The sequence below is a fragment of the Pezoporus occidentalis genome, unplaced genomic scaffold, assembly GCF_034315485.1.
Source record: "Pezoporus occidentalis ecotype Australia unplaced genomic scaffold, CSIRO_AGI_Poc_V1 ctg196, whole genome shotgun sequence".
NCBI lineage: Eukaryota > Metazoa > Chordata > Aves > Psittaciformes > Psittacidae > Pezoporus > Pezoporus occidentalis.
Window position 1 is genome coordinate 1600135 of NW_026913811.1, and position 27953 is coordinate 1628087.

At 37.2% G+C, this 27953-nt stretch overlaps 1 protein-coding gene across 2 annotated transcripts in view; it reads left to right on the forward strand.

Moving 5' to 3' along the window:
• The window catches only part of PRRC1 (proline rich coiled-coil 1), a 28622-nt gene extending 2152 nt beyond the window's left edge, over positions 1-26470 (forward strand). The window contains exons 1-9 of one of the 2 annotated variants that reach the window (XM_062617444.1): positions 3084-3238; positions 4939-5085; positions 6488-6592; positions 8801-8943; positions 12575-12677; positions 16799-16962; positions 18289-18392; positions 20384-20486; positions 24111-26470. In XM_062617444.1, the coding sequence (XP_062473428.1) occupies positions 4959-5085; positions 6488-6592; positions 8801-8943; positions 12575-12677; positions 16799-16962; positions 18289-18392; positions 20384-20486; positions 24111-24320 (1059 nt within the window). In that variant the 5' untranslated portion in view covers positions 3084-3238; positions 4939-4958 and the 3' untranslated portion in view covers positions 24321-26470. Of the gene's footprint in view, positions 1-3083; positions 3239-4938; positions 5086-6487; positions 6593-8800; positions 8944-12574; positions 12678-16798; positions 16963-18288; positions 18393-20383; positions 20487-24110 lie in introns of those variants that run through there. The other variant, XM_062617446.1, reaches the window with a different exon arrangement.
• The last annotated feature ends 1483 nt before the right edge of the window (positions 26471-27953 follow it).

The window sequence follows — 27953 nt, forward strand, 5'->3', positions numbered from 1 at the left end:
GTTGCTTGGTTTTGTTTTTTTGTTGTTGTTTTTTTGTGTGTGTGTGTATGTTTTGTTTTAATTAGCAGAACCATCTTCAAAAATACAAGAAGGGGTTAATTAAGGGTGATTGAAAATATGGCTTCACTATAAATTCTAAAGTATGAATGATTTCTAGAGAGTATGTTTTGATCCATGTGAGATTTGCTAATCTCAATTTGTAGGTAATCATATTGTTAACTGTGAATATTTTGGAGTAATAACCTGAAGAATGCTTTTGAATGTGGTTATGCTGTTAAGATAATTGCAAAAGACTAGTGCAAAGGTGATTACTCCCTATTAAACTTAAGTCAAAACATGAGTAATTTTTCAGTTCAGCCTTTTAGTCTCTAAATCAAATTATTTTATTCCTATTTTAACATGAGCCGTGTTAAAATTTTCAGTTGGAACTTACACTGGTTTTCCTTTCAGTATACACAGGCCTTGCATTTGGGAATTAGGTTAATGGATGAGATTCAGCTGGTAGGAGTCTGTAAAGTATAGTTACTAGACAGCTATGGATAGACCTACTGATTCTGTGATTTAAATTAAGCGCATGCCTGGCAAGTCAGAAAATCAGGGTCAAAAAGGAGAAAAAGCCTTGACGTTTCATATAGTAACAAACCCTAGTGAAAGCTATAGAGATGTTCCTGACATAAAGGTCAATGTAATTAAAAAGAGCAAAACCCCAATAATGCATTTTTAGGTTCAGATTCCCAGAGTGCAGTGGTGAAGGAACAGAGAAGAGACAACATCCCAAAGCATCAGGCTGGATGTGGCCCTGAGATAGTTGAAGATGTCCTTTGAAGGTCCCTTCTAACCCAAACAGTTCTGTGATTGTGATATACTATGTATGCTGCCTGTTCTTTGTGTTATGTAGGTTTAACATCATCCTTGTAGTGTCTCCATTAGTACTTACAAAGATTAATTTTTTAACCAAATAAGTGATAGCAGCCTAACAAAATTCATGCTTCTACATCTTCAGTGGGTTATTTTGAGAATGACTTATTGTTGGGAATGTGTTTTTTCTATGCTTTTCTCTATTTTTATTTTCTGTATCTGCATAAACCAGAATTTTCTTCTACCTAAATGTGAGATTATCAAATTGGTGAAATTAATTTATGGTCACAAATCACTAGATGGCAGTACTGCTGTTATTTTCACCTAATTGTACTTCCTTCAGTTTGCTTGTCTCAGAGTTTCGCCTTTGTTTCTTCAGTTTAGTAATACAAAGTGTTCTAGTTTGCAGGAGGGCACAAATGTCGTTTTCTTAAGAAGTTAGGCTGAATTTTCAGATGCCGCTTGCTGCAAATTAGGAGGTTGTGGCTTGGACTACGAAGTATTATTGCTTTCTTTTTTATGTGGTTTTGTTTTTTGTTTTGTTTTTTTTTTTATAATGACTGAGAAGACAGACCAGTTCCACACCCAGCAGTCAGGCATTAGGAATTGGTAGGCTGATCGTACTGGGGAACGTTTTCCTGCATCTCTCCGCAGAGCAGTTAGAAACTCTCATTGGAAACTGCTGAGGATGGAATCCTATTAAAAGTCTGTGGATTGCTTGGGTTCCACTGCCATGTTGTTCTTCCACCATAATGCTTCCCTGTTTTTCACATAGAACTGGTTTCATAGGCCGTTTAGATTCAAGTGTTAAACCATACATCCTGTAGGATGAGTTTTAATTATATGTAGTGCTGGATTCTTTCAACACAATGAGCTATTAGCTTCCAGTTACACCTATTGAACGGTTTGCTGTCTCTTCTTTTTGTATTTTCCTTCTTCCATATCTTATCTTCCTCCTTAAACTTCTTTTTAATTATTGTTACTGTTATTTGTGTGTTTTTTTTCCAGCACATGCAGACTACAACTAGCTTATGTGGAGAACTCGGTGTATAGAAAGCTGTTATTCATGCAGGCTTCACGTTAGTCCCTGCAATGTCAGGACTTCACAGTGAGATTGGTGGTTGTATGAGGCGTAAAGGGAAAAGAATATGGGGGCATTTTAGCTTCAGGGTTCTCTAATTGGTATTGGGATGGATAGAAAGGTAAAGAGTGAAGGAAAAATTGAGAGTGGGAGGAAAATACTGCAGGCTATTGTGGTTGTGCATTGTGTGAGAGGATAAAGGAATTTGTCTTCTATTTCAGTGAAAAGTAGAGTTCATCTTTTCCCCAGCTGGTGGTAAAAAGCCAGTTGATTATAGTGGTCAATATATGAAAGAGTACTACGGTCATAGAATGAATTTAAGCCAGACACAAGAGAAACGGCAGTATGCTTGTGACTGGACATCACTCTGAGAGTATCAAGCTTACTCAGACACGCTGCCTAATGGTGTGTACCTGAGCCTGCAATGACCGAGGGAATGGAAATAAGCTTTACAGCTGGCAGGGTTCCCCTCCCAGGCTTCCATCTCCTGTCCAGGATGGATTTACAGTTGACTGGCTTTCCCAGAGGCTTACAAGTGAGAGGAGATTCAAATTTTAAGTTGGTTCCATGTTTGGTTTTTTGGGTGGTGGTTTTTTGTTTTTTTTTTTGGTAACTATATTCCAGCAACTGACTCATAATTTGTACAAGTTTAAGATTGCTGTATTTGTTTAATAGTTACTTCATTTTTCACACTGTAAAGTTAATAGAGTGAAGCAGCTATAGAGTTACTTCCATTTATTCTATTTCCTTACTTTGCAGATGTCAGATTACATTTTGGGTAGCTTGTTCCTTCCTCCCCTGTTCTGCCCCTCATCCTTCCAATAGCTCTGTGAAGCTTCAAAAAAGCTTTGTACAGAGTGTTTTGAAAAGCCTGGAACTTTTCCAGTCATTCTGCATGGCTACAGTATTTATTTTAAGTAGTAAGTACCTCTCAGCAGTTTCTAATCATGGCATTAGGTGAAATAAAGGGGCAGATTGAAAGAGCCTTGATAAAATAAAATGGGTCTGGGAGGTTTTGATCAGTGATTATTTCAGCTGCACAATGGAAAGTTCTTTCTTGCTTTGCAGTGTATAATTGAAAGAGTGACTTTAGAAATACTTGTCCAAGGGGGAATGTAAACTCATTTAGCTTGATTAAAAACATAATCTTTCACTTAGTGAAGTTTAACAGAAGACCATGCAGTTCTTTTCGAAGAGATGATGAGATGTACTTGTTCTGCAAGGACAGTCAGTGCCGCAACAAGCAATTACTGACCTTTTCATCCTATTGGAGGAGAAGCTTTTAAATGAATTGAAGAGGTACTCCGAACCTAAAATCCCTCTGTGATGAGAGTTTTCATAAAGGGTGATACACATAAACCACATTTACTTGCTTTCTGAGGCTGAGCTGAAACATTTAAGCTTGAATTGCTTATGCAAAGCATACTGGTTTGTCAGAGGGAGATGTAATTTGTGATTTTGATACTTGCATTTGGTTTTGAGACTAAGCTTTTCAAAATTGACATCCTTTCTGTATTTTTCAGTTTGGCAACAACAGTAATTTTTCCTCCATATTGAACTTGAATTGTATATACATTTAAATCAACAATGAGGCAATTGGGAGGGGGTTGAAAGAGGAAAACCAGTGTTTTTCTAAGTGGAGTTATTTTTATATACATATGGGTATTTTTATTGAACATGTTATCTAAGCCTTTTCCTCTGTAAATTGTTAAAGGGAATAAAGCTGGCAGTCCTCAGTAGCTGCTGATGTAATGGATATGGTGGAAAATGTTTGAGTCTATTTTTCATACACATTATTACTTCATACAGGACTGTTCTTTCATGAAGAAATGTCACCTTGGAGTAGTACAAATCATTGCTGTCTAGTTTGACAGGCTTGGGAGGAAGCATGGGGTTTTGTTAGGTGCCTCTTTCACAAACAAAAATCTATGTCTTCATTAAAGTCTCAGTGTTTTCCCTTCTCCTATACCCTTTTACATTAGTTTTTAAATAAGCATACTTAAGGTTTTTGAATAAGCATATAGCTTTACTTTTCTGGAAGTAGTATATTTTAAGGGTTTACTCAAAAGATGTCAGAAGATAAATTCAACGTAATCCGGCCTTCAAAATAAAAGCCAAAGTTTTCAATTACTTTCACTTCTGATAATGTCACCAGAACAGTGTGGCATTTTACAGCAAGTGTTTGTACTGGAAAACTTGTTCAGTGTAAATTAATTTCAGTGTAATTTAATCTATGTTGGAAGTGGATTTCATCTGGTTTCATTTAGGTTTTCTGGAGGCTTATTCAGCTGGCCCCAAAACAGTTCTGTTTGAAGGTGGACAAAGTTATGGTTAGAACATAGGCCACAGAGTCCAGGTGCCTGGGCCGTTGCCAGCTATGCTGCTGTCTGTGGTGTTCAGTAAGGTGTTTGCCCTCAGGTGTGATGCTCAGGAGTATCTGTTGAAGTGCTGCAGCCTCAGCAGGCTACAGCTTCTTGTGTAGTTGTGGTTCTTCACTGTCAGAAGGGAGATCTCTATCCCCTGTCTTGTCTCTTGCCAAGTTTGCATTCTGTCATGCATCAGCTCTGAAAATAACAGTTCTTTGAGTTACTACCACTCAATAATGCAGTAAAATACTACCCCATAGTTAAGTTTTTTGCGATGGGATATGGGTTTTGTGAAGTGTAATTACTTCTTTGATATTTTTCACCTAAGTACTGCCAGTGTATATTTAGAAACAGTAAGTGGGCATGCACGATAAGTTTTTTGGAAAGAGGCTTGGAGCTTGAGGTATTATTATGGTCCTAAAAGTAAAGGGAGCATACAGTAGAAATCAGACATAGTGGATAATTATGTACTTGAGATTTTTTTTTCTTTTTTTCTAGAGTTGGTATTTTAATCACCTGCTCTGCTCAGGAATGTAAATTAATGTGTTGTGGCCTTTACATTCTAATTTAAAATCTTTCCCTTGTTTCTCAAGATATGCTGTTTTGTTTGTCTTTTTTTTTTCCTTCTCACAGCTTTTTGTAGCTGAAAGAAAATGATGGAAGAGAGTGGTATAGAAGTGACTCCACCTGGCACGCCCCCACCAAGCACAAGCACAGCAAGGGATTCTGCTGCCGCTGCTGCTGCCGCTGCTGCTGCCACTGCTACACCTGTCTCATTAGGTACAAAAATTTTCTCAGCAGCTTGGTCACATTTATTCATGCTTTTTGAAGCACAACAGTTCATCCAAAACCACTGCAATCAGCATAGTTACAGTGCTCTTCTCCAGACTAATTGGAAGAATTTAAATTGTTTTTTAATCATAGAAGTGTGCTCGTTACCTGACATACATCTGACAGAATATATTAAATATTTTTTTATTCTTGAAACCTTTTAATGAAGTCTTGTGGATGCACCTGTGTTTTTTTAAGGCAAATAATACCTTCCAGTACAGCGCACATTTAGAATGGGCAGTGTAGAAGGGAATTTAAAACCAAAGAAATTTACAGTATTGTAGGGGATTGTAGTAAACATGAATAATCACTTGGTTTTTAATATTGTGGGTGGTAATCAAAACACTTTACCTGATTTTTCAAGAATCTGAACCCCAAATACTTCATTTTCTGACACACCTGATACTGTTCTTGTGAGTTGCACTAAGTGCAGTGGACTCCAAAGTGGAGTGCCCTTAACCCAGGGGGTGTGCAAAGCAATTCACAGGGTTGTGGGAAAAAATACTAGACCTTCATTAGTATTTCTTGTTATTAGAAAAATAAGAAATGAAGCTTTGCTGATATTTAATATACAGCTTGACACGAGTGTCTTCACTCGATTCATATGTTGGGACATTCACATGTCCTGAGGGAAGAGTGGGTGTTCCACAATGCAAAGGGGTTGACAGCGTCACCATCACTCGTTTGCTCACTTTCATTATGCTGCAATGCCTTGCAGTTTGTGTGCCTGCTCAAGACAATTTAGGGGTTACGTTATCTAGTTTTAACTATATTAACCCTCGCAAAATGGACAAGTGACTCAAAAAAGGTTCCTGCAAAAAGACAGTGCATTGAAAATACTACTTACAATGCAAGCATGGGCAAAGTGGAAGAAAGTGAAACATTGAGACTTCGCTGACTCCTAATACGAACTCTTGGCCATTGTTTTTATCTTGTAGTATGGCTAACAGTCTAATTGGATCTGACATAAAGTTGGCAAAAAGATATTAATTTTTTGAGGACTATTTGAAATATATATTTACATCTGGTATTGTTAATGATATACCTTACTCTAAGTGTACATTGTGTCTTGAGATAATAGGTAAGGATAGTATGAAGCCACTATAATTAGCAAGACATCTAAAAACTAAGAATATGAAAGCCTATTTTCTTTTTCTTTTTTTTAAATGTTTCAAGTCATATAGTATGCATTCTCATAAGTCTTTATCAGCCTCTTTGGAAATTGCTTACTTAATAGTGAAGATAAAAAGTTGTTTACATTGGGGAAACACTTGCTCTTCCTGACATGGTTAAAATTTCTGAAATAATACATGGAAAGCAGTATGGTGACAAGCTAAAATGTATTTGTCAGCAGATACTGTTGGAAGAAGCATAGAAAATGTTGCTGAAGATTTGAAGAAACAAGTATTAGAAGAAATGACACAGCATGGCAGGTTTCCTATAAAGTTGCCTGGAAGTACAGATGTTTCTAACATGTCTCAGCTTACTGCTTTTGCTAAATTCTGTTACAGTAATAAGATACAGACATAACTATTTTACTGTCAAATGCTAAAGGAGGGATGTGCCAGAGAAGATTTATCCTCAACAGTAAATGACTTCTTTAATAAATGCAAAGTTTTTATTAAAACTGTAATTATAACCACAGATGGAGCAGTTACTCTGACTAGGATAAAAATAGATTCTAGGGAATAATGTTAGAGGTATCGCCATATGTTAAATTTATTCGTTGCCTCAATTCTTTAGCAAGCTGTTGCAACAAAGAAACAAGAGCCAAAAGTGCACAAAGTGCTACAGGATGTCATCAATGTAGTTAATTTAATGAAAATTAAATAGTAATTTTTTGAAATGGGGAGAGACTATGAATTTTTTTTGTATTGCATAAAGGTTTGCTGGTTGCCATATGGCAAGGTGTTTAAAAGAGTTGTTGGACTTAAAGGTGGCATGAACAATTTTCTTTTACATAAAGAGAAGTCTCCCAGATTTGCTGATGTTTCCTGTCATGACAAGTAGCTGTCACCAGTGTGCTGCCTAGTATCTGTTTTAAAAAAAAATTGCACTCGTACTTTGTCCCTTCAAGGTAAAGGTAGTGTTTTAACAAAGAGTGATGCAGTAACTACTTTTTGTAGGAAAGTCATGCTTTTGAGAGAGCATTTTAAAAATCCATACTTGGAAATGTTTCCAACATTATGCAGTCCTACTGCCATAAGCAATGCAAGTGTCATATAAAAGCTGTCACATCTGTTTACATAAACTTGCAAAGAGGACTTCCTGACCTATGTAAAAACATTCCAAAGAGTTTCAGTGGGACTTCAACCCATTTTTAAAAATACTAAGTTGCACTACCTTCTGATTAGTTGCAAGAAAATTGATTGATATCACTGAAGATGGGAATTTGCCACCTGAATTTCAAGAAAATTTTTTTGTATGAGTGGTTAGTGAGAGTTGAAAATAAGTAGCATGATTTAGTAAGCACAGACAATGATGCAGTTCTGCCATTTAGATCTCTATACCTTTGTGAGGTATCTTTTCTAGCAATTGCATCCATTAAAGCTGTGTCAGAATTGTCTGAACATCAAACCAAAGTTTCACATCGTGGTGTTAAACCAAGGTTTAAAAAATAAGGGGGCTTCTTCAATCACATTACTCACATAAAATATTATTAATAATAATTATACAGCATGTCAGTAGTTACTGACATATTATATTGATTTGTACTGTTAAATAATTAAAAAAAAATTCATCTTTATCACGTCCTTTTAACATTTGTATTGTGTATGTTTTGTGATACACATACTACACTACAGTGATATGTGTAAATAAATTAGAAATTGCATGAGATTTGCATGCTCATAATTTTTTTACTGATAAGTGTGTGAGATAAAGTTTGAAGACCACTGCATTAGTGCAGCTTGGCATATAGTTTACTGTCATTGGCTGAGACTAGTGAGATGCTTGAGCTGATCCAGTAGGTTACTGCTACAGAAAATGGTCATTTCTATTTTTCTGACATAATTTTCTAGCTAAACTTGGCTTAGAGAGCAAAATTAGCTAATCTAAGGATCAGTTGAGAGCCAGACTGGAAAATCTGTTAAAATAGACTTGAGTAATGGAGCAAAGGCTCATGCTTAAATTTTATCCTTTTTGAGTTTCTTTTGTTTTCCTTTGAATTATGTAAAGCTATTCATTTGCTTGCTTCTTTTTCTGTTGCTACTGATTTCCAGCACTCAGGGTTAGAAAATTTCCTACTTCTCTTTCTTCTATTATGTGTGAGATCATTCTTATCTCTGTTCAGAGAGCAACACCCATTCCTCTTTTTTCTTCTAATAATCCCTAATGAGGGATTATTCTGAAAATTTGAATACAATAAAAAGCACTACTGTTAGACTAACTTGCTAAGAAAAAAATCACTGTTTAATTTTATGCATAATGTACAGGCAGTCTCTGTTCTAATAGCAGGTATTGTTGAAGTCTTTTAGAGTAGTTATATCTGCTAACCTCTAATAAGCAGAATTGTTCTGGGGCCTTCAAGAAATGAAGTGAATCAGCCAAGTGTTCTGTTCTTCCTGCTTATTTTCTTGTTAAGCTATTGTGTGTTCCTACAGTATAATAAATTAAATGCAGTAAAATAAGAGAACACTTGTGAGTTATTTTCCCCCGTTCCTAGGTGCTCTGGCAAATCCTGTTACGCAACAAGCAAATCTGTCATCAGCTTTGGCTCCTGGAACGGATTCTACCATCACTTTTCCTGAGGAGCATGATGACCCCAGAGTATCAACTGCCACAGGAGGGCTGTGGGGATTTATAAAGGTATGGGGTTTTGTCTGTTACACTTAATGAGGAATTACTGGTTTTACTGACTAGGAGACATATTTTAAATGCATGTTGCTATAAATCTCTCTCTGGCCTCATATGCAAGGTGGCTGAAACTATGCTTTTGCTCTTCCTTTGTATGAAGGATGGAGGAGTGTACAAATGCTGGTGTTTTAGGTTGATATATCGCTGTGACAGGAAGATATGCATACCTAACAAGTTCTGTCACATGTTCTTAAATTGGGGAAGCTTTAGGACCCTTTTAAGACCTGAAGGCTAATTTTTACTTTACAGTGACTGGATGTAGAAAAAGTGTGTTTTACCTCACCAGAGTTCTTTGTATATCATGTTTCTTTATTATTCTCTAACGAGCTGAATTTGATTTCTGTGGGATACAGTCTTGCCTGTTACAGAACAAAAATGTCTCTTCAAGGAGAGGAAAATAAATTTTCTTCAGTTCTTCAATCAAAGAAGAGTTTACCTGAGAAGTGTTTAAGAGATGTAGGATTTTTCTGTTCTGCTGCAAGGCATGGAGTATATAGTGCAGAACAGATACTCCTTGTGATATGATCTAATCATACAGAGGAAATAAGCAGCAACATCAGCTTATTAGAGTTTCATTAGCCTATACCGTTTTTGGAGTTGTGACAAATGTGACATGTAAGTAGAATCAAAGATTGTGGCAAAAAGGTGTAAGGGCTACAAATGAACACTGAAACATCTTCAAGAGTAACAGTTTTTTTGTGCTGTCTCATACTAGAAGTGAAGGAAGAATGGAGAAGATTGATATCTCGATGGGGTTGCAGAATTTTGGAGTGGCTTTCAAGCCCTTTTGAGCATGAAGAGCTGGGAGAAACAGTTGTGTGTGTTATGGCAGACTGAGCCCTCTGTTCCTCCAGGAATACACATCTTGACAGTGATACAGTCTTAAAAAGCAAGAATAATCCTCTGTCAGTATGGTGAAAACAAAGTTGCCTTGCTGCCCCTTTGAAGGAGAGATGTGTTTTCATGATCATAAAAACGCATCTTCTGTCTTCCTTTAAATAATATCCTTCTCTCACTTATGCACCTCTTAATATTCATAATAGATGGTAATGTTTCAGAAGGGAACGTTTTTTTGGTAACATGATTCTGTAGCCGTTTTGAAAGTACTAGAGCTTGCCATTGCAAATTACTTGAAAAGCCAATCTCATCCATATTACTGTTGCCTTTATACCAGTAGGATCCAAAAGGTGTCCTGTTTTGTATTGGTATAAAACTATGGACTATTTATCAATATTTGTGCTAGGCTGATGAACATAAAGGCATCTTCCACAGGTAGAAGCAACTGCTTCTTGCTACTCGGGAATCTGATTATCTTTGCGAGATGTATAATGACCTTGTGTTAGTTAGGCAGGCAGACTGCTGATTGAAGAAGTACTGCTTGGCTTTGCGTTATTGGAATGATACAAGAACTGGAAATTCATACTTTAAATGTTTCTGAGGATCTCGTAGTGCGCAGTTTTTGTTAAAACAACAGAGAAACTTCATGTTGTGGGAGAGCTGAAGGAGGAATTTAAACTTCCTTGTTCTTGATGGCATTCTGTGGGTACATGAGTAGTCACAAGAGTTTATGTATTACTGAGTGAATGCTGCCATTCAGAAAAGTCTTGTATTCATGAGAAACAGTGGCTATAGTGGGCTCTGGCTTGAAAAAGCTTAATTGTGTATGAGTGAGTAAGTGTCCTGTTTTCTTTACCAAATTCTGCAGTGAGGCTTAGTGTTCTGCACAGCATTGAGAAGAGTGCCTAAACCCAGTGGTAAACTGTTTCAGTGTGAGACATAGGATAAGATAATCATCATTATTAGTAGCCAAACGATGTCACAGTGTCTGTAGAAGTGTGGGATTTTTTGTTTTCAGTTGGTTGGTTGGTTGGGGTTGTTTTTAAGCTTGCTACAAAGAAAACATTCAAAGGTGGGATGTGGCTTTGAGCATCCTGTTCTAGTGGAAGGTGTCCCTGGCCATGGCAGAGGGGATGGAACTAGGTGATAGGTGTCCTGGGTTCAGCAGTAGCAGTCATTTTTCTCCTTCTTGGTAGCTGGTGCAGTGCTGTGTTTTGACTTTCGGCCTGGGAACAGAGCTGATAACAATGATGTTTTGGTTTGGCCAGGGACTTTGTGAGCCTCATGCTCTGCCAGGGAGGAGGGGAAGCTGGGAGGAAGCAGAGACAGGACACTTGACTCAAACTAACCAAAGAGGTATTCCATACCACAGCATGTCATGCCCAGGATGTAACTGAGAGTTACACGGAAGGGCTAGGATGGCAGGTTTGGAGGAGGTATCGGTCAGAACTTGGGCTGGGGGGGGCGAGTGATCGGTTGGCTGGTGGTGAGATGTTGTATTCTCTTCCCGTGTTATTTCCTTTATCATTATTATCATTGGTGGTAGCAGTAGTGATTTGTGTTATACCTTAGTTACTAAACTGTTCTTATCTCAGCCCGTGGGAGTTGCATTCTTTTCGATTCTTCTCTCTGTCCCTCCGGGAGTAGGGGGAGGGAAAGAAGGCGGGGGAGTGAGTGAACAAGCTGTCTGGTTCGGTTTAAACCACAACAATAGGTAAGGTCCCTTCCAACCGAAACCATTATATTGTTTATGGGAAAGAAGCTTGCTGAGCAAAACTTATTCTGAAATAATTAAAACTACTCTGATTCTGCAGTTCTCTGGAATACTGTGTAGTGTATTATGCAAGTGGAAAGATGTATGTATGTGCACAGTGCTGTCCTGTGTCATGTTTGTCATTTAATGAAACAGATACAAGCATGTGCAGTTTTAATATTGGACTGAAAACAGCCTGTTTACTGAAGAAGTTTGCCAAAAGATTTCTGTGAAATAGTTTCCAGTGCTTTGTCTTCCAGTGATTCAGCATTGGTATTTTTCTTCTTTCACCCATTGATCTTATCTGAATTCAGATAAGCTTTTGATGAGATACTGACATTAATTAAGACTATGCAAGACACAGGGCAGTGTTTGGGTTTATATTTAATGAATTTTTAGGTCTGTCAGCAGCTCCACCTATGACTTGGCTGGAGAATGTTGAACATTTTTCCAGCAATGTTAAAAATCTATTTATAAACTGAGGACTTCCAGCTGAATTGCTCTAGAAATATTTGTTAATAATGAGCCATTCAAAAATAGATCCTATTGTCTTTAAGAACATTAGTAAAGGAGACTGTTCAGCTTGAGTTATCACAGTCTAAATCTAGCTACGTAGTCTTATGATACCTATAATTAGCATTAGGAATCTACATTTTTTTTTAAATGCTCCAGAATAGAACTAGATCAAGTTTATTGCCCACTATCACCGGTGGTACTGCTCCTGCATTAATGCAGAAAAGGATGGTAAAGGTGATATTTGAACTTCATGTTTTAACTGAAAACTTATGCAGTGATAGCCATATTCTGTAGTGTTTGTGTTGAGGAGTGAGATGCAGTAGGTGTTACGAAGTGTAAATGTAGTAAGAAAAACACAAAGCAGCTTAATATTTGCTTTTTATTTGTTTCGTTTTTTTTTTTAACTGTAACATTTTGAGTTTCTCAAGGAAAAAAAAATCAAAAGATGTTTTGCTTAAATTTTTTGCTTAAATTTAGGGTGTAGCTGAGAATCCCATGGTGAAGTCTGTTCTTGACAAAACCAAACATTCAGTGGAGACCATGATCACAACACTGGATCCTGGCATGGTTCCATATATCAGTAAGTATTTATGACAAACCATTAAGTAATACCTTTAAATGTTGGAGAGGTTAATAGCACACTACTTTTACACTTGAAGTTTCTATATGTAGTGTGTTAATTCACAGTCACAATACTGTATTGATTTCTCAAGTGATTTATCTGCTGAAACTCATTTTGAAGGCTGACTTTGTATGTGTGTCTTTTACTTTTGTATTCTGCTGTAGTTCAGATAATGGCACAGTAATACCCTTTAATTCAGATTCAGATAGTGAAAGATGAAGTTAAAAATAAAAGTCAAGAGACTTCCCTATAATCCCTCTACGGCATATTATTTTCTCCCACTGTGTCTCTATTTAAGCCTTATGGAGCTGAGTTTAAACACACCGTATGTTTTCTGCTGGATCGCATGCTTAAATAGTACTGTGTCACATTAGAGCTAAAACAAGCCAAAAGGTAGGCATACTCTGAGAGGTATAGAACAGAGGTATTTACATAGCTTTTGAGACTTTCTTTTCTCTGTTGCACTTTTCTACCTAATGGTATTTGCACTATTTTTAAGAAATTCATCAAACTTGAAGCAGTTTCTGATTCAGTTAGTAGGAACTTTAAAATTCTAAAATAGTCTCATGAAGTCTGAAATGCACTGAGCCAGGAAGGAAGAGCACAGTATTTCAGTTACAGTTTGTTGTGGTATTCAGCATTTTTTACTAGAGTACATTACATGTGACATATAGCCAATGTGAAATTTCTGCTTTATAATGGTGAAGCAACAGACATAAATTGTCCAGTGTGATAGTTCGTTTTGTTTTGTTGGTGGTGGTGGTGGTTTTGTTGTTGGTGGTGGTTTTGTTTTGTTTTTTTCCAGCAGTCTGGTAAGCAGTCTTCCTCCTTGGTTCTGCCAGTACTGCCCCTTGTCTGCATGTAGGTGAAACTGGTCATGAAGCTGATAAGACTGAGAACAAACTATTAAAATGTTCTTGCATTTTGTTTTCTAAGCTGTTTCTCAGGTGGACCTATTCTGTGATCCGTTTAACCGCATTTCTGCACTATTGTTCTAATCCAGTGGACAATATGTGGCATAAAAGGAAGATAACCGAATTATTGAGTAGTTAATTGTGTTACATTTAAGGAAGAATATCTCAGCAACTGACTACTGAGGAGACAGTGGGATATGAAATCAGTGAGAAGGCCAGCCAGCAACTGAGAAAGTTTTTGAGTAGAGGGATGCAATGCAAAACCAGAGTAAATGTTAATTATGCACAATTTGGCAAACTGTATTTAAGGTTTCTATTGCAATTATGACCATTCCTTTTTAAAATAGGATCTGACAGTAGCCAGTTGTGGTTTGGATGTTTTGATACACTATTCATTGGATGGAATAACATTACCTAGAGGAAGTAATTCTAATAAAATGCTTTGCTTGTAAGATTCAGTTAGAGTAAATGAATAGTTACCCGGGTAACTATAGACCGGTCAGCCTCACCTCCATCCCTGGGAAAGTGATGGAACACCTTATCCTTGGTGCCATCTTAAGGCATATCAAGGATAAGAGGGTTATGAGGGGCAGTCAGCATGGCTTCACCAAGGGGAAATCATGCTTGACCAATCTCTTAGCCTTTTATGAGGAAATAACACGGTGGATGGATGATGGCAGAGCGGTGGATGTGGTCTACCTTGACTTCAGCAAAGCATTTGACACAGTCTCCCACAGCATCCTCACAGCTAAATTGAGGAAGTGTGGTCTGGATGATCAGGTAGTGAGCTGGGAACTGGCTGAAGGAGAGAAGCCAGAGAGTTGTAGTCTATGGGGTGGAGCCTAGTTGGAGGCCTGTAACTAGTGGAGTGCCTCAAGGGTCAGTACTGGGGCCAGTATTATTTAATATATTCATCAGTGATTTAGATGAGGGAATTGAGTGTACTATCAGCAAGTTTGCTGATGACACTAAGCTGGGAGGAGTGGCTGACACGCCAGAAGGCTGTGCTGCCATCCAGCGAGACCTGGACAGGCTGGAGAGTTGGGCAGGGAATAACTTGATGAAATATAACAAGGGAAAGTGTAGAGTTCTGCATCTGGGCAGGAACAACCCCAGGTTCCAGTATAGGTTGGGGAACGACCTGTTAGAGAGCAGTGTAGGGGAGAGGGACCTGGGGGTCCTAGTGGACGACAGGCTGACCATGAGCCAACACTGTGCCCTTGTGGCTAAGAAGGCCAATGGCATCCTGGGGTGTATTAGAAGTGGGGTGGTTAGTAGGTCAAGAGAGGTCCTCCTTCCCCTCTACTCTGCCCTGGTGAGACCGCATCTGGAATATTGTGTCCAGTTCTGGGCCCCTCAGTTCAAGAAGGACAGGGACCTGCTGGAGAGAGTCCTGCACAGGGCAACGAAGATGATTAAGGGAGTGGAGCATCTCCCTTATGAGGAAAGACTGAGGGAGCTGGGTCTCTATAGTTTGGAGAAGAGGAGACTGAGGGGTGACCTTATTAGTGTATATAAATATATAAAGGGGGAGTGTCACTAGGATGGAGCCAGGCTCTACTCAGTGGCAAACAATGGTAGGACAAGGGGTAATGGGTACAAACTGGAACACAAGAGGTTCCACTTAAACTTGAGAAGAAACTTCTTCTCAGTGAGGGTGACAGAACACTGGAACAGGCTGCCCAGGGAGGTTGTGGAGTCTCCTTCCCTGGAGACATTCAAAACCCGCCTGGACACATTCCTGTGTAACATTATCTAGGTGTTCCTGCTCCGGCAGGGGGATTGGACTAGATGAGGTCCCTTCCAATCTCTAGCATACTGTGATACTGTGAATTCAGTAGTTATCTCAAACTTTTCTGAAGTCATGTTGTTAGGGAAAGCACCTGTATACATCTTGGCTATTAAAATACTGCCTTTTTTTATAGTTGCAGGTTGTGGAGATAGGGCAGAGATTTGTAAACTTAGTATTTACTTCCTTCTAGAAATGTTTTAATTCATTAACTGTTTTCTTTTATTCTAAAGAAGCTTAGTGAAAACTCACCCTCTTTATGAAGGTACTGTCATATGGAAGTAATTCAGAAATACAACTTTTTTGTTCCATAGATATTCCATAAATTTTGTTCCATAAATGTCTAAATCAGGATAAAGCTGTAGGGAGGCAGACAGGCAATAAAATTCGCAGTCCACAGAAGCCTATAAAGTAATACGAGCCTTTCTTTAAAAGGTTGATAACTGTTCACTGGATTTTATGAACTACATCTGTATATCTCTTTCATAAGGAAGACTTTTTGTGTTACATAAACATTCCTTACCCCTTTGCAGAACACCAAAATATCTTCAGGAATGGATGTCCAAGTTATTCTTCTAAATCCATTGTCATCTTAAATGAGTGGTATGAGGTTTTTTTTTCAGTTGCTGAATACACATCAGTTGCTGTTGTCTGTCCTTCATTCTTGAATTACTTAGTTCTTCATCTAACTTCTACTTCCTAAGTTATTTCTATACAGTGGCAAAGAAAGAGGAGAGCAACTCTGAAGCATAGTTTTTTAAGAGAGAATGTATTTGAACTAGTTTATAATGTGAATGAGGAAAAATACATGAGCATCCAGTACTTAGCTCTTGTGAGGCTGCACTTAGAATCCTGTGTTCAGTTCTCAGTCCCTTGCTACAAGGAAGACATTGAGATGCTGGAGTGGGCCCAGAAGAGGGCAACAAAGCTGGTGAAGGGTCTGGAGCGCAAGTCTTGATGAGGAATGTCTGAGGGAACTGGGGCTGTTTAGTCTGGAGAAGAGAAGGCCCAGGGGGACCTTATCACTCTTTACAACTACCTGAAAGGAGATTGTGGTGATGTGGGGATTGGTCTCTTCTCACAAGTAACAAGTGATAGGACAAGAAATAATGGCCTCAAGCTGCATCAGGGGAGGTTTAGATTGGATATTAGGAAAAAATTCTTCACAGAGAGAGTGATCAGACATTGGAACAGGCTGCCCAGGGCAGTGGTGGAGTCACTGTCCCTGAACTATTCAAAAAACCATGTAGATGAGGCCCTTAGTGACCGGTTTAATGGTGGTCTTGGCAGTCCTGGGGTAATGGTTGAACTTCATGATCTTAAAGGTCTTTTCCAACCTAGCTGATTCTATGATTATATATGTATGTATTTTACAGAAACTGGGGGAGAACTGGACATAGTGGTTACTTCTAATAAAGAGGTAAAAGTTGCAGCAATTCGAGATGCCTTTCAAGAAGTCTTTGGAATGGCGGTTGTTACTGGAGAGGCGGCTCAGTCTAACATTGCACCCCAACCTGTAGGCTATGCAGCAGGTTTAAAAGTAAGTTGATATGTAACAGCACTAAAGTACCTCCAATGCAAAGAGAGCATAGAATCATTCACCTACAAAAATCTGATTTCCTGTAAAGGGGAGGGCAATTGTGAGATAAGTATACTTTTTTTTTTTTTTTTTAATTGCCATCTGAGTCATTAGACCAGTTTGAAGCTACTTGGTGAAATAGTTTTAGGGGTTTTGTTTTTTTTTTGTTTTTGCAAAGGCATTCACAATGAATGATATTCATGTCAGTTTTTTTACACTGTCATTGATTGCCATCACATCTATCATACATTGTGATAGTACTGTAGTTTCAAAGTATAGCAGGTATTTCTTAGACCTACTAGCACACATGTTGGAAATGCTAGAAATTAAAAGTTTATTTAAAACTGAGTTTTCTCCCCACTAATTCTGTAGATCAGTAATAGTTTGATTGGCACTTGTCAGGTATCCTCTCAACAAGATCTGTGGTATGTTTTAAAAGTGAGAATTCACTCTGCAGCCTTGCAAACAGCTGTGCTGGCTGCAAGTGTTATCAAAAGTTGTTTCATCAGATTTTAAAAATGTACGTGGTCATCAGGTATATTTATATGTAACTACCTCCCTGGCCAGTAAATAAAACCGTCAAAAACAACTATTTAGTATTCTGCTTCTTAAATACAAGCAAATCATTTACTTAGTAAAAAGAAAGTTTTCTCCTAACCGCTGTGGCAGTGCGCGCAGATGAGTAAAACCTATCCTCATAGCAACATATTAGCTGATACAATTTTATGTTGAGGTAAGGAGTATACCGTTCCTTTAACTGTTTAGCTGCTGCAGGGTAGGAGTAGTATTTCTATTACAGCTTCAGAGTAATGAGAGGTTTGGAGCAAATGCTTCCTTCATCTTAGTTGGATAGGAAACACAGGAAAGCGATTCTTTCCCTTACTCTTCCAGAGTTGGTCCAGTGCTCTTAAATGACCCAACAAATCTGCAAAAATGTCAGTATGAATAACAGTCATACATACTGATGCTTTAACTAATAATGAAACTTGTCACAGTAACAGGTTAGGAATCTAGGTCTTTTTCAGGGAAAAATAATAAACTCAGAATATTTTATGAGGTTTGTCTAGTTTTTGTTGCTGTTAGGGATTCCATTGTGGCTTTTCATGAGGTTTGGGTTTTTTTTGCTTATTTTTCTAATGTTGAAATAAGAGTAAGTTTTAAAAATCACGTTTTCTGTTTAACTTGAAAAGTATGTTCTAGCATTCTTTTTGCATTAATCTGCAAGCATTGTACTATGTTGTGATTCAAAGAGAATGTTGTCTTTAACAGCTTGTGTTAATCATTTAGGGAGCCCAAGAAAGAATAGACAGCTTGCGTCGGACAGGAGTAATACATGAAAAACAGCCCGCTGTATCAGCAGAAAGCTTCATTGAGGAATTGCTTCCTGACAAGTGAGAACTTCACATACATTCCAGGGGAGGGTGGGATGCAGGGGAAAGGACTCAAAGGGGCCTAAAAAATTGTTGCTGTCAGAATCACTCTGAGCTGAAGAAAGGAGAGAGTTTGTCTTCAGTATTGGTCTGGCAGACTTGAGTTTGGTGATGATGTTCAGCTTTTTGTCCTTGAGACTTTAACATACAAAATCGTCATCAATTTTTTCAAGATTCACAATATAAAAACACAATGAAGTTACACTGAAATGACAAAACTAAATAGCTGTAAAACTTGGAATTTAGCTAGTGGTTTGCTCACTCCTGTGAGCAAAACTCGTGTTTCTTTGCTTTCTCCAAAATTGTATTCAGTTCAGAAAGTACACTGGGAGATCTTCTGTGACTTGTAGTTCATTTGTAGCAATATGATTTTATCAGATAATATATTATCTAGTTTGCTTTCATTGAGAGTGTGTTTACAGCTTTTAATTTGCACTGCACAGACGTAACAATGGTGTTTCCAAATACAACTTGATTTCATAACGTGCTTTTTGACAGACAGTTCTTGAAGTAGCTTTATAATTAATTTCCAAAACATTAAGGACAACATCATGTTGTTTTTAATACAAACTATGTTTTTTTTCTAATGTTTTGTGCATTTTTAAAGGTACATTTAGTATCCTTAGTGGAAGGTAGATGGTGAATTTTCTACAGTAAATAGAATTAGGAAGTGGTTTAGATTTTGTTTAGGATTTATTTGCATCTAGCCTGATTTAGATGTTTTATCATATTACCAGGAAGGATTAAATGTGACAGTGAAATCTCTGTTTCAGAGTAATTGCTGTTCTTGTCCTTTGAATTCTGTCATTCCTAAATATGAAAATGTTGCTTAAAGAATTCAACATGAAAGAGCTCAACCATGACTGAAGTGTACTGAAGGGAATGATAACTCTTCTCTCCACACATGACAGGCCCCAAGAACACCTTGATCTTTGATATTAGTTACAATAGAAGCAAACAATAACTTAACAGATGCTTTAATTTTTATTCAGTAGGCATCATTGCTCTGTTCCCTGCTACATAGGTGACACAAGTGAAATACTTCTTCCTGTCTTGCTCCACTAAACTCTTAACATGAAACTTACATGGCTTACCCAGTCATTTCTTAAAATTAGAATCTTGCATTTCGTTTTAGAACAACACCTTTACTTCCCAAAATACAGTATATAATATATATATGAAACAAAACCTACAATAATACTTTTTAAGTCTGAGACTTGGCCTTGGTTTTGTGTTTGTGCTTTCCCTGGAGCATGTTTCTCCTGTGGCAACTGAACTGTAAAACTGTTACAGGAATTGAATACAGTGAGTTAATGTCGGTGCATTGTCCATGATTTTATTTGGATTATGTCAGTGTTGTTAGCTTGTTGATAGGAGAAATGATATAATGTTTTTGCAGGCTAAATAGGGAACCATTTTGTGTACTGCTTCAGTAGCCTTTACTGTGTATGCTACAGCAGGCACCTTTCAGAAAGATGTGGAAGTGTTTCTCTGAATAAGTCATTTAAATGGTTGTTATAAAATTACACATACCAAAAAATCTTCTGAATATAGAACATGAATGATAGATTTGTTTTTTCTTAATTGTTAGGGCAGGTTATCTCAATAAGAAACATTCTCTAAAAGCATAGTAACTATGGCCAAAAGAATGTATCTGCACATATGCCTACCCCACCAAATTTCTGTGGGTTTTTTGATCTGTAAATTTTAAATATATTTTATATATTTTATATTATGTATTTCATGTGCATACATATGCAGTATAATTTTATATATATAAAAATAGCTATGTGCAAATTTTACTTGAAAAATACTAGGAAACTGATGAAACTCGTTATTATTACATTTGTGGTAGAATTGGTAAAATGGTCACAGTTCAACTGCTAGCATGTTGTTTTTCAATTGGGTGATGCTCAGTACTCAGAAATAAAGTAGCTTGTATATCATTGCAGGTGGTTTGACATTGGATGTCTGATTATTGAGGATCCCATTCATGGAATTCATCTGGAAGCTTTTACTCAAGCAACACCTGTGCCTTTGCAGTACGTTCAGCAGGTGAGTTTTCACTGTTGTTACAAATGTTGGATTAACAGTTAAGACATAAGACTTAAGGTTTAATTTCACTTAAGATGTCAGTACTTGCAGTCACCCCACTTGAATGTTTTAATTTATGAAACTAGGATAAAAACTATTTTTGAATTGTATTTATGTATTACCTAAAAATCATCAGGCATTTGTTGCAAAGCAATTTTTGTTCAGTAGTCTCATTCTAAAATACAAGGCACTTGAAAGCACTAGTTTTACTTTTCTAATAATGAAGAAATATTCCAAGAAGAAATTAATCAAGAGGAAATATTATCCAAGAAGAAATTAACCACCAAGAAGTACTCCATGAAAAATGAAACATAATTTTAAGAATTGAAATATCATCAGTCTGGTTCAGTGACTTAGACTTAACCCTCATGAATCTTTATGTTGATAAGGTAAGAATACTCATTCTTCCTCAGGTGTGGAAGGAGCACCTTACAAAATGCACTAAGCAACTGCACAAAGAAGTGCAGTAACCACTTTTATCCATCCAAAAGCTTAGTTTTCTTTAATTAACTTACTTCACGTATATATTAGAGTGTTAATGCCAACAAAACTGCATAATAGTGAGTTGTCTGTGCATACATGTACATGTTAGCAAGTCAGTGACATACTTTACACTTCATTTAGGCAGAAATTTTTAAATTGAGATTTTGCCATGCAATTTTTACTAAAGCTCATAAAGCCTTGGTATTTATGTTGTTATTTACCACCAAACAGACTGCATACTTTACTGATTAGTATTCTGAAAAATTATCCCTAATAAATGAATAAAGGATACCCCTTCTTCAGAGTTGGGCTTGGACTTAATTCCACTATGAACATACAGACTGTTACCTAAAATTCAAGGCTGATTTCCTCTTCTTGACTGTCCTGTCCTGACAGGGATTGAAAATTTCTGAAATGGAGAGATTTTAATCTTGGAAATGTCATGGTTCATCCCATTTAAAATAATGCAGTAGTATGAAGGTCTTAAATATCACCAACAGAAGTTATTCGTGAGATTGTTTACATTTCTTTGGACATGCACTAGGAATTATTCCAAACTCCAGTCACTGTGTATTGCCTGAAGGAACGTATGAGTCATAAATGAGTTAACTCTGCTCTGAGAATTATTTTTAAGTAAATGTTTCTGTGAAGAATTTCAAAACAAACTGTTTGGGGTTTGATCCTCAGGGGACTGTTTTGAGAAAACAAATAGTAACTGTTTATGTTTTTTTTTTTTTTTTTTCTTGTTACTACTAACTCCAATAGAGTGAATGTTTTGGGATTGGTTTTAGTTCTTATATTTCAGAGTTCTTACAATTTTGAAAAGCTGACAAGTGGAAAAAGGAGAAATATTGTTGTTGCTCAGTCTCTCTTTAGTTCTCCAGAATGCTTTTCGAAAGGAGTCAGGAAAGATATGAAGCTAAGGAAAAAAATACTGATAATGCAGATACAACTTAATTGACTAGATGATCTTTAAAGGTCCTTTCCAACCCAAATCATTCTATGATGCTATGAAATCAATGTGAAGTTACTAATTAAATTATTGTCACATTCTATGTGGAGCACCGATATGAACCAAATGATTTTTTTAAACATAAAGCACAACAGGTATTTTTAATTTTTGTTTCACAGAATACTCTGTTTTTTCATTTAAAAACTATAAGTTAATAGTAACCTTTTGAGTATTTCTTTTCTCTTATGTAAACATATTTTATAACTTTGAAAATTAGTATTGTGATAGCAGAAAACATTCTTGTTTAAATGTCCAGGCAGCCGGTTTGGTGTATAGCTTGGTGTACAGCACAGATTTAGTAAGTCTTCAAATTTGAATTAGATTGAATTCTTATATTTAAAGAAAACTGTTCTTGTATGTACGTCAACAGCAAAACATAGCTTTGTTTCATACCTTTGTTCCTACTATATCTCTTTTATGAACAGAGGGAATTTCTCTCAGGGGCGTGTAAGAAACACGCATCGGTATAAATGCAGTCCAGTATCTTTAAGCAAAATCAAAATTACAACAGGGAAAAAAACCCAACAATTGTGTAATTGTGTTTCAGACTACAAACAGAGAATAAATATGTTGGACAGGCAGTGTTATTTTTTTTTTTATTCACAGTACAAAAGTTTTAATAGAAGCAACCTGCTCTAGTTGAACCTGCATTGGAGGGGGAGTTGGACTAGATGATCTCCAGAAGTCTCTTCCAACCCCAACCATTCCATAGTTCTCGGAATATTAAAACCAGTTATGTTCCTCATAGTTCTTGCTAGCTATGTGTTCTGTTGTTCTGTATAAGGAAATAGTGGTAAAAAACTGTCTTTGTAGAATTGATGCTCTTTTGTTAATGTCTTTACCAACAGCATGGAGTTTTCTGAGCACATAAAATGGGACTCATGGCTGTTAATAACTCTAAAATACTGCTTGATTTGAGAAGGTAAAAAGGTGGACTGGAGGGCTTGTTTTGAGAAACTTTTTCTGTTAACAGACCAGCTGTCATCTTGTTTTTAGCTGAGGCAGAAATTGCAGCTGTGATGGGAAACTACTGCAAGGTTGATCTTTTTTATTTTATTTGACGTTCACTTAAAATTTCTAGCAATAAAAATACCAAATAATTAATTTTGAAGTTATGTGCAATTATATGGATCATAGTGGAGATACTTGCTTATATACTGCATACTTGCAGCTAGGTGCACTTGTATTTACTTCTTGCTGCCACTGTTTTGACTAGTAAGCACTAGTTCTGTTTCTTTGCTTAAGAAATCTGCTTTTTACATACCTCTTGATAATCACAAGTTATTTTTATATTGGAGTAGACTGTGTTTTCTGTCAAATTTACGTATCCTGTTATTGTTGCAAGACAGTAGTTTGAGGAAGAATGGAACACAGTAATGAACTTCACCAGCTGTACAGGCACTGGAAACAGGCTGTGTTTGTCAAAATAAAGTCTGTATGAAGAATTGGGCCCAACATGCAATGCTATGAAGAACTGAATAATACTAAGAACACTCTCAGTGTGGCTAAAAGTCTTCTACATTTCACTGTATGTGACAATGGCCAGAGGTGTTTGCCTAGGATGAGCATCAGAGCCATTAAGTGCAGTGATACTTCCCCCACTGCTTCCCTTCTGCTTCCAGCTTCAGGGAATTACAAGTGTGTAATCCTGTGTCTCATGCAAATAGCTCAGTCCTCCATTTCTGCCAGCTGCAGCTTTCTTCTTGTATTTGGCTACTTGCCTGCTTCTGAGGGACATTTTAACCATTTTTGAAACCTTAGGCAGGTAAGACCTATTGTATAAATATATATAATTGGTTCCCTCTGTTAGCTACTTCAAAAGAGAAAACTACTTCCTGGTAATGGTGGAATGTCTTTACTCTTTCAAGCATCATATTTTAGCTTTACACTATTCTGTTTGGATCATGATACATACAAATCCAAAAAGTATTAATTGGCTAGGCAAATTATGGGGCAGTCTGAAATTTGAATTTTGATACCCTTTAGTTTGCTATGTACATTCTGTTGATGTATCAAAGTTGGTAATGGTGAAGATAGAAACAAAACATCCTTCTAAACTTTCAGTAATCACTTCTCAAAATGTTACACAGGCGAAGAGTCTCACTCCTGAGGACTACAGTCTGAGATGGTCAGGCCTGTTGGTGACCGTGGGTGAAGTGCTTGAGAAGAACATACAGAATGTCAACAGGACTGATTGGCACGTGGTATTCACTGGCATGTCCCGTCGACAGATGATCTACAGTGCAGCAAAGGCTCTAGCAGGAATGTACAAACAACAGTTACCACCCAGGACTGTTTGAAAGAAAGCTGATCCATGACACTACTGGCTTTGTGATTCTAGAATTGAAGTGAAAGCTGCACATTCTAATTCTCAGTGGATGCAGCACACATTTGTAATCTAACTTTAAACTGAATTTTACTTTTTAAGAAGTGAAGGTAATTTCCAGTAGCAGAAATGAGCTATTGTAATTTTTAACTAATATGATTTCCAATATGATTCACAAAATTGGAAGTGAGAACAAATACATATTTATAACTGGAACAAATAGCATTACAGTTTGTATGGTGAATGTGTTGTTATTTGAGACCTTAACTATGCATTTGCTGAGATATTTTAGTTAGTATACTTTTTAAAAGAAGGGGATAATTGTTTAGCTATTTCTGTTATATTAGTAATATACACATGTTGACAGCATAAAATGTATTTTATATATATGCATTTCAATCCAGAGTCTATCTTCTGTATTAGGTGGTTTCTTGGAGCCTGTGCTTAGATGATACTTAACACCTGATATGTTTTCATGTCTGTACAGAAGTTCTCAGGAGTGACGCTGAGTAGCCCTTTCAACACATACCAGTCAGCTGCTAAAAAAGCAGAAATCCGTTCCTCATTAGTTGAAATTTTTGCTAAATTATTTTGAAATTTCATGTTCCATGCTCCATCTTTTTTCTGTTGTGGTTTTTTTTTTTTTTTTTTGTAACAGTAATGAGATGCATGTCTAATTAAAACATTAGACAACTTTCAAGTGCTTCAGTGGGTCATAGATCAGGTACCACATACATATGAAATTATCTCAGCAGTTTCAACAATGTAATTTACTCCAGTGCTTCCAAACGTCATCTTTTTTACGGAATTCTGTAATTTCTTCTATGAAGTTATGGTTGTCAGCAGTTTGATGTGAAAATGGTGAGAACTGTATCACTTGCTTTGCTTTCCTGGGTTTTCTGAGTATTTTGAAATCTTAAATGTCTTCCTGGTATCATGAGCTCATTGTTTCTCATGTAAGGCTTCAGTGGTGTCTGATTATTTTCATGGCTACAAATGCCCTCTATCCATGCTTACACAATCTTAAACCTGTATTTAGAAATATGGAAGTAATTGTGAAGAAAATGTTTCAGTAATAATACTTTTTTAAGAAACAAAGAATTAAAAAATACTTTTTGTTTGCCTTGAAGCAGTTCTTCATCTTATACTGCTCTTTGATGCTGTCAAATGACATTTTTATATATAACAAGATGTTAAGCCAGCTCATATTTGTACCCAGTGAAAGCCTATTTCCAAGTAATATATTTTGCCTTAATTGGTTTACTCCATAAATCAGTTGAATAAATGATTTTCCTACAGGATTGTATCCATTTTAGAGGTTTATTTTTTAATATAGGTGATGAATATATGTTTATTGAAATGATTTTTGCATGGTTAAATTATGAATTTGGCACATACTTAAATGCCTGTCTTGTCTGAAGAAACCCCCAAACAAACAGAATCTGACTCTTGTGGTCTTGAGATCTCTTGGGAGCACTTCTTTGTATCATAAACTAGGAGGATGATACAGGGACTTCTGTTTGTCATTTTTTGCTAGTCATCTTCACTTTTATTGTAGTTTCAGTTTGCAGTGTATAATATGTTGAATGCTGCCCTTTTATCCTCTGCTTGCAGCATCCTCCATGATGCAAATGAAGAGGACATGGAATCATCAATAGGTTTATATGCCCTGGCCTAAGTTAAAATTAAAACTGAAGAAACTGAAGGAGAATTTGTGTTTTCTTTCTCTTTCCTGGCCTTGGTCTTCACTGGTTTTCAGTGGTGGTAAGAGTGGAGACAGAAGGCAGCTTCTTGTTCTTGCAGCATCTGGTTCATTTTGGTGACATTGGCCCAGCATTCCAGGTATCTTGCATGGCTGCTAAAGTGGCATTTTCCAAGGCTGCCTTAGCCTGCCTCAGAGAACTTTTGCATCTCTTTTCTCCTGTAAAAACTTGCTTGCTTTATGCCAAAATGAGAGTGTCTGCACACTCTTCTCTCTGCGTGCTTTCTCCATGTGGTTGGATGCTGGGATATGACATGGTCAAGTGAAGCGGTCTTTCTCCATTCAGAATCTCTGGCTTGATAAAGATCTGTTGATGTAGTTTTGACAGCTCACCCAAGAATAAAAATGGCTTATCTTGATAACTTTATTGAGTTTCCTTCCTTTACTGAGCATTTCTTGTTTATGTATTAAAAAACCCCACCCATCCTCATCTAAAAGCCAGGAGTTCAGCTTCTTCTCTGAGAGGCCAAGGAAAGGAAAAATGTCTGCAGTATGCTCTGGAATGCTAATAAAATTTGAAATTACTTCCTAAGTGAAGGCCTTTCTTAGGGTCTGAGTTGGCATGGGTGAATTCTGGAGCAAGTTAAGACGACATTCAGCTTTTTACCATCTGCTGGGCTGTAATGTGGGCTGTAATGGGAGGAGGAAATTTGGCAGGTAGGACACTAACACCCTGTGTTAAGCTTATATTGGAATCAGCATAGAAAAGCAGGTATCAGAACACATTTGGAAATGTAAGGACAATTCTTGACTGCTAGTCATCACTGTGGATACAGCTGCAGAAGCCATTTCTGCTGCTTTATGAATAGGTACATTTGCTCAAATATAGGAGCATGAACAAAAATCAGGAAAGCTCCCACATTTGAAGACAGAGCATATCAAGGACTGTTATAAATGGTCACGGGGATACCTCCATAAGGAAATTGACCAGTTATTGCTACTTGCAGTCTTTTATTTTGAATTGCTGTTGTAGTTGTTTTGTTTATCATTTGTAACAAGTGGTACTGACGGCGATTTTCCCATGACCATGGCTAGTTTAGTACTCGACGTTTTAGAGGTACTTGCCTCAGCAAGGAAGTGCACATCGATAAATATTTTTGTTAAAAGAACATATTTTGGCCTGACCCACTTCTATTGTAGTTTCTACAATAGTAGAAGAAGTAGTCAAATGTAAAATCTCTGTAATAGCCAGGGAGCAGAAAGCCAGGCTGTGAGAGGTGGTTTGCAACTGTAGGTAAGCCAAAACGTAATAATAACAGCAATGCTCTGTTATGGTGTTGGTGATGCTGATGTTTTTTGCTGCACATCTTTGTAATGATCCTGTAATTTCATTCACTGCCAGTGTGTGATCAGTTCATTTCCCTGGGGCTGGAATGTGACAGATGGTTGCACCAGCATGTCTCAGCATTGCCTAATCACCATTTCATGACTCTTGACAAAGATGTTCTGGTTAAAAACCTTCACATGCCTGCGTGCAAGCCACAATATCTATTTTGTCCCCTAGACCACCATTTTTTTAAAGTAAATTCTAAATAGACACAGCCAAATTCTCTGTGTTTGCATTAAATTGAAGGAGATCTTCATGATCTTCAAACAGGCAGCCTTTAAAATGTTGGCGATAGATAGCTCATTACCTCTGCTGTTGCCTGGTGCCCTGGGTAGCAACATTTGCTGCTTTTGTGCAGCCCGGCTCATGCTAAGTGTTAAGTGCACTCTTTGTTGCCATGGTTTAAGCCCAGCCAGTAACTCTCCCCACTTCTTCCTCTCTCTGCTCCCAGAGGGATGGGGAGGAGAATCGAAAGAATGTAACTCCCATGAGCTGACATTAAGAGCAGTCCAGTAACT